Raw genomic sequence first — 5,589 nt, forward strand, 5'->3', positions numbered from 1 at the left:
AGACTCACTGAATACGACATACTATTTGGCACTAGAGTGATACTGGGCATAACATGGAAGAGCCCTTAGTGTTGTTTTGATGGCCAAGTTTGTTACAGCCAGTTCAGTGGTAAAAAAGACTAGGTGTCTCACTGGATGAAATGGCCAGAAAAAATGAGGGATTGGGTCTAGCATTGCTCTGTGGAATGTCATGGAGTGAGGTATTTGGGCCTGGCATGACCTCTCACAACAGTACTTCAGAGCAAATAGAGGCAACCTGAGATTCCTTCCTCAGAGGGAGGCATGGTAGGGTGGGGTGCAGAATGTTACCTGCAGGTGAAAATATCAACTCTACCTCATGGAAGGGCTGGCCTTGTGTAGTTGGCATTAGATACCTAAAGAGGAACAACCAAAATTATTATTATTCTTATAGCATTCTTCAATGCTCTTCCCACAGTTACAGAGTGGACTACCTAATAATGGAGCTTTCCATCTGCATTGTAGTCTTCCTGATCCCCTCCTGCTGTCTCAGGGATGAAGACGAACGAGTTTACAACTCTGTCATCTCTGTGAACAATGGAGGACCTTGGGGCTATTGGGGAAGAAAAGATTTCTGTCTAAATGGTTATGCTTCTGGTTTTGTATTGAAGGTAAAGCTTGTCCTTACTCTACCATGTTTTTCTCAGACAGCTTTATGATGAACAGCAAGTTCCTCCTATTATCACTGAAATTTCAACATTATTTCTTCCCACAAAACTCTGTATGGTTTAAGAGAATTATACATTACCCAATGCTTTCAAATAGTTTTAAAGGTAAAGGTAAAGGTTTTGCTTGAACTTGAGAAATATGCACTAATATTATATAGGATTCAGAGGAGGGAAATTAGGGTAACTAGGGTCTCTAAATCAAACCCTATATAGCTGGTAAGTTTAGTCCTGAGAAGAGAAAACTGAGGGAGAATATGATAACGTTATTCAAACATTGAAAGGATGTTATGCAGAAGAAGGTCAAGTACTATTCTCTAGTGTGTCAGAGTGAAGGAAATGGAATAATGGCTTTAACAGGAAGGCAAATTCAGATTGAGTCTATGGCTGGCATCCTTTGCATAGGTTGGGGATTGATTAGAATGAGTTCACCCCAGATTCTCTACTGATCTGATAAATTTCTAGCTGGCACTTGGGAATTTTCCCAGTCATCAGGCAGGCAGTTTTGCCATATGTCTTGTTGGTCTTCGAACACAGAGACAATGACAGCATAGGAAGTGATCTAAGAGATGGTTAATGCCTCTCTGAGTGAGTGGGTAGTTCCTGCTATCCTGAAGAAGCCATCTCTCAACCTAACTACTGGACAATTTATACAGTTCTCCAATCTTACCTTTTCAGAAAAATTTTTTTGGAGAAGGTAGTAGAGCAAGAGCTGTAGAAAAAAATCCTGGATGAAGATTATCTGATTCCCTCTGAGTTGAGTTTCAGAGCTGGCTGAAGGTTGAAAACTGCATTAATCATTCTTGTGGATGACCTTCATCTAGACTTGGATGGAGAATCTGTGGCCTGCTAGTTCTATTAACTTTCAGTTGCATTTGTTGTCATCAACCATGACATCTTTCTGGACTGTCCACAAAAGTTGGAAATGGGGTGGTGCTATTTTATAGTGGTTCCATTACTCCCTAAGAAATTGGTTCCAGTTGATGAGGATTTAATGATGAATTTGTTTACCACTGCTGTGTGGGATGCCACATGGCTGGCTTTTTTTCCACTTAGTGTTGATTGACATATTTATGAAAGCACTGAGAAAGGTTATCTATTGGTTCAGCTAGAAGAATCTTTAATATGTAGATGATACCCAGTTATATATTTCCACCCCAAAAGATGCAATAAAGGCCCTTGCTCAATGTTTGATAGCTCTGAGGGTTTGGATGGGACAAAAAACCAAACCAAACAAATAAAAAAAAACACTCAGGCAATATACTAGCAAGATATTGAAATGGTTTGGCCCTTTATTGGCTCTTCTGTGAAAGAATAGGTCTACAACTGGGGATTTCTGGATTCACAGATTCTTATTTTTTCATAGAGCTTTATTAATTTTCAAGATATAATTAAAACACAAAATACAGAATATAGAACAGATAGAATACAAGTCTAAAAAAGAAACTAAAACAGTGCAAGAATAGACAAAAATATGACAGGTAGCTTCTGACCTTCTCCAACACAGATATAAAAGTACATAACAGTTAATCTCTTGCTATTAATTAAACATTTAGTAACATTATTTCTCTAAAATCAAACCATTTAATCATCAAAACCCAGAATCAGAACTTCATTTTTTTGTGCTACAAGCAAATAGTCCAAAAGCGGCTTCCAAATAGAAACAAATCCCATTACAGTATTTTCTATTATCAATGCTATCAGTTTAGCCATTTGTGCCAATTCCATTAACAGTCCTCTATTGAGGGAATTTGTGCATCCTTCCATCTTTGAGCGTATAAGAATCTTACTGCTGTTATCATATATAAGAACAGAGTCCCATGTTGCTTCCAATAGCCATGAAAATTCTGATTCCAACAGGACAGATTTGTTAAATCCCAAAAGGAAACAATAAAAATACCGCCAATTAATCCAATTAAATCCACAGTTCAGCTTTTGGTTCTTTTTGCCCAAAACATAAAGTACAAAACCAAGTTCAAGTGTTTCAAAAATAATGTAGAGGTTACCAAGAGAAATCTCATTGCTATGTTGGAAAAAGCCTCTTTTAAGCAAAGAAAAGGCAAGTAAATTGGTGCATTAAGAAATGGGGTGGTCAGTTTTAGAGTCCATTTAAAGGGCTGCAGCATGGCTTGGGAAAGGATGACACTGCACCTCCCAGCTGATCACTCACCGCTTGATCTATAAACCTCGTTTATGATCTGGCTATGTCCAGCCGTCCGGAGGACACAGGGTAATTCCTAGGGTTGTCCTTTATCCAAGGAACACTTTTGGGCTCCAGGGGATCCTGCCTGAGCCTAAAATACTGTACTGCCAGGTCTACTTGCGATGCTGTTCAAGCCACCATTCCTACCAGAAGCCTGGATTCACAGGTTCTTCTTGATCAGCAGATAGAGGCTATGGCCCGGAGAATTTTTACTGAAGGTATTTAGGAGTAATATGAATTTTATCCATTAAGTTTTATGGAATATTATACACATAGTTTTCAATGTTTTAAGGGGAAAAATAGATTAAAAAATTGTGCCTCTGAAAATCAGTAAGTATGCTATCAAATACTGGGGGCATGATTTGGGGGTATTTCGAAGGCTACAGATCAGTACTGGGGAGCTGCCTGCTGCCGGAGGGCCCCATAAAATCCCTTTCTTTGTAGGATTCTGAAAAAGCAAAATTAAAAACAAAGTAGAGTGGGTGTCTGGTTCCAGCCTGCCTTCCTAGAGGAATGGATAATTTTCTCTGCATGGTAGAAGTCTGCTTTACAGTACTATGGGTAGTATCATGATCTTTTTTTAAAAGAAGCATCTTAAAGAATGCTAGTTATTTTAATCCAGACACTTTCTCTTTTCTGCATTAGGTAGAGCCATATCAAGGTGGCAGACGCCACGAAGATGACACAGCCCTGAATGGCATACGCCTGTTCTGTGATACTGATCATACGTTTATTTCATCTTCTGTTGGGAAGTGAGTAGCGTCTTGTTTCAGAACCAGCACCAGCACTGTTTAAACTTATGTACAATCCAGTACATTGTGCCAGTCCTATTACCAATGTTTATCAGGAGTTGGTTGAACTAATTGAGAAGGAATCCCAATTACGTCAACCACATCACTGAGCTGGGTTATGTATTCAGGCCAAGCAGTGCTCTGACTATATATGCCCACTAACAACCACAGTTACAGCCCCTAGAACTATTCCACAGGTACTTTCTTCATGGTAGGAGATCACAGCTCCCAGAATTCCATCCAACTAGCCAGTGGCCATCAGGTTGACGATTTGAGGAGTTAGAATCCTGATACATCTGGCAAATATCAAATTGGGGAGGATTGTCTTACCAAAAGACAACATCTGGAAGTAGGCTTGCTCTCAGTCATCTTCATGTAAAGAGTTACTGCTGTCAGATCTTCTCTAGCTATTTGAGATCTTGGACTGGAATGAAAATAATGTTTTGCTCCTCTTAAAATTTTAATATTCAGAAAGGTAGCATATCAACAAATGAATTAGAACAGTATAGATTTCATCTGGAACACAGTGTCATTTTAAGCAAAATGGGACTCCTTTGTTTTTTGAGGAGGTACATTGAATTAATTCAATCTTGTAATGCAGAGAAGATGATTATTTTGTCACACAAGCAAACTCTTGTCTTGCTGAAATAATACCTTTTTTTTGGTCAGTTCTCATTCAATTAATTTTCTTTAAAATTTCTTAGAAAAGAATTTCAGTGAAATTCTCATGGAATATGGCAGTCTCTGGTAGACTCAGCTCCTCTAGTTTCCCATGCCTTCACTGCCAACAAAGGAAGGCTGCTGATTCTCCTCCCCTAGAGAAATGGAGAAATTCAAAGAGCTGCCTGGCCAATTTCTCTGCCCACAAATTTGGTGGAGAATTTCAAAACCCAGCTTGCTTTCTCATTCATTCATTCATTCATTCATTCATTCATTCATTCATTCATCATTCATTCATTCTCAGCTCTGAATAAAACTTCAACAATTTATAATACCCTCACATGTGTGTTTTTTGATTATCCATTTGGATTTCACATCCACACTCACCACAGACAGACAGACAACTTGTAAAGAAGCAAAAATAGTAATAAATGCTCTGCTCCTATCAGTGGCTGGTGGACTTGAACATCAAGAGTCATTTTCAAAAAAACTGCTTCCATCCATTGGACCCTGAGATTAAGAATAGATTATTACTGTTCCTGAGCTTTAACTCTCCTGTGTCTTAGAATAAAACAATACTCAGCTGATGGAACCATTTGTTTTGATCCAGCACTGCAATAAATACATTATCTTCATTAATCCCCTCTGAAGTTTCTGTTGTCATCTACTGTATAAACTGCTCAAGCTAATTCTAATGTCTTCTTTGGCAGGTGGGGCTCCTGGTCTGAGATAAGGTATTGCAGAGACAAATCCAAACTGGTGGCTTTCTCTCTAAGAGTTGAAAGACCCCAGGGACCATTAGATGATACAGCAGCCAACAACATTCAGTTCATGTGTAGTAATGAAGAAATATTGGTAGGCAACTCCCTTGAGTGGGGGGAATTTGGTTCATGGAGTTCCTCCTGCCCTTCTAAAAGTTTTATATGTGGACTCCAGACAAAGGTGGATATCGCACAAGGATTAGATGATGACACAGCACTGAATGATGTGAGGTTTTTCTGCTGTGGTAAATGATAAGGTAGATGCCAGTATAATGTACCTTTGTCAGGCAGCTGTATATGCCACTTGTCCTTCAGGAGCTCAAGGTGTCCATAGCACACCTTCTTCCAATTTCTCCTCACAATAACAATTTTGTGAGATGGGCTAGTTTGAGATAGCAATTAGTCCAAAGTTAAGTTTCTCACTTAAAGCTTCTGTGGCTGATAATAAATTTATAGTTGAATCAGAGAGAACATGGATTCTGGTCTGATGC

At 38.9% G+C, this 5,589-nt stretch overlaps 1 protein-coding gene across 1 annotated transcript; it reads left to right on the plus strand.

Annotated features, from left to right (window-relative positions):
• The first annotated feature begins 458 nt into the window (after positions 1-458).
• Positions 459-5,351, plus strand: LOC134498575 (vitelline membrane outer layer protein 1-like). The gene is made up of 3 exons (XM_063304731.1): positions 459-629; positions 3,532-3,638; positions 5,048-5,351. Exons 1-3 carry the CDS (start codon positions 459-461, stop codon positions 5,349-5,351), a joined length of 582 nt encoding a protein of 193 aa, XP_063160801.1.
• The last annotated feature ends 238 nt before the right edge of the window (positions 5,352-5,589 follow it).

Source organism: Candoia aspera, chromosome 5 (genome assembly GCF_035149785.1).
Source record: "Candoia aspera isolate rCanAsp1 chromosome 5, rCanAsp1.hap2, whole genome shotgun sequence".
NCBI lineage: Eukaryota > Metazoa > Chordata > Lepidosauria > Squamata > Boidae > Candoia > Candoia aspera.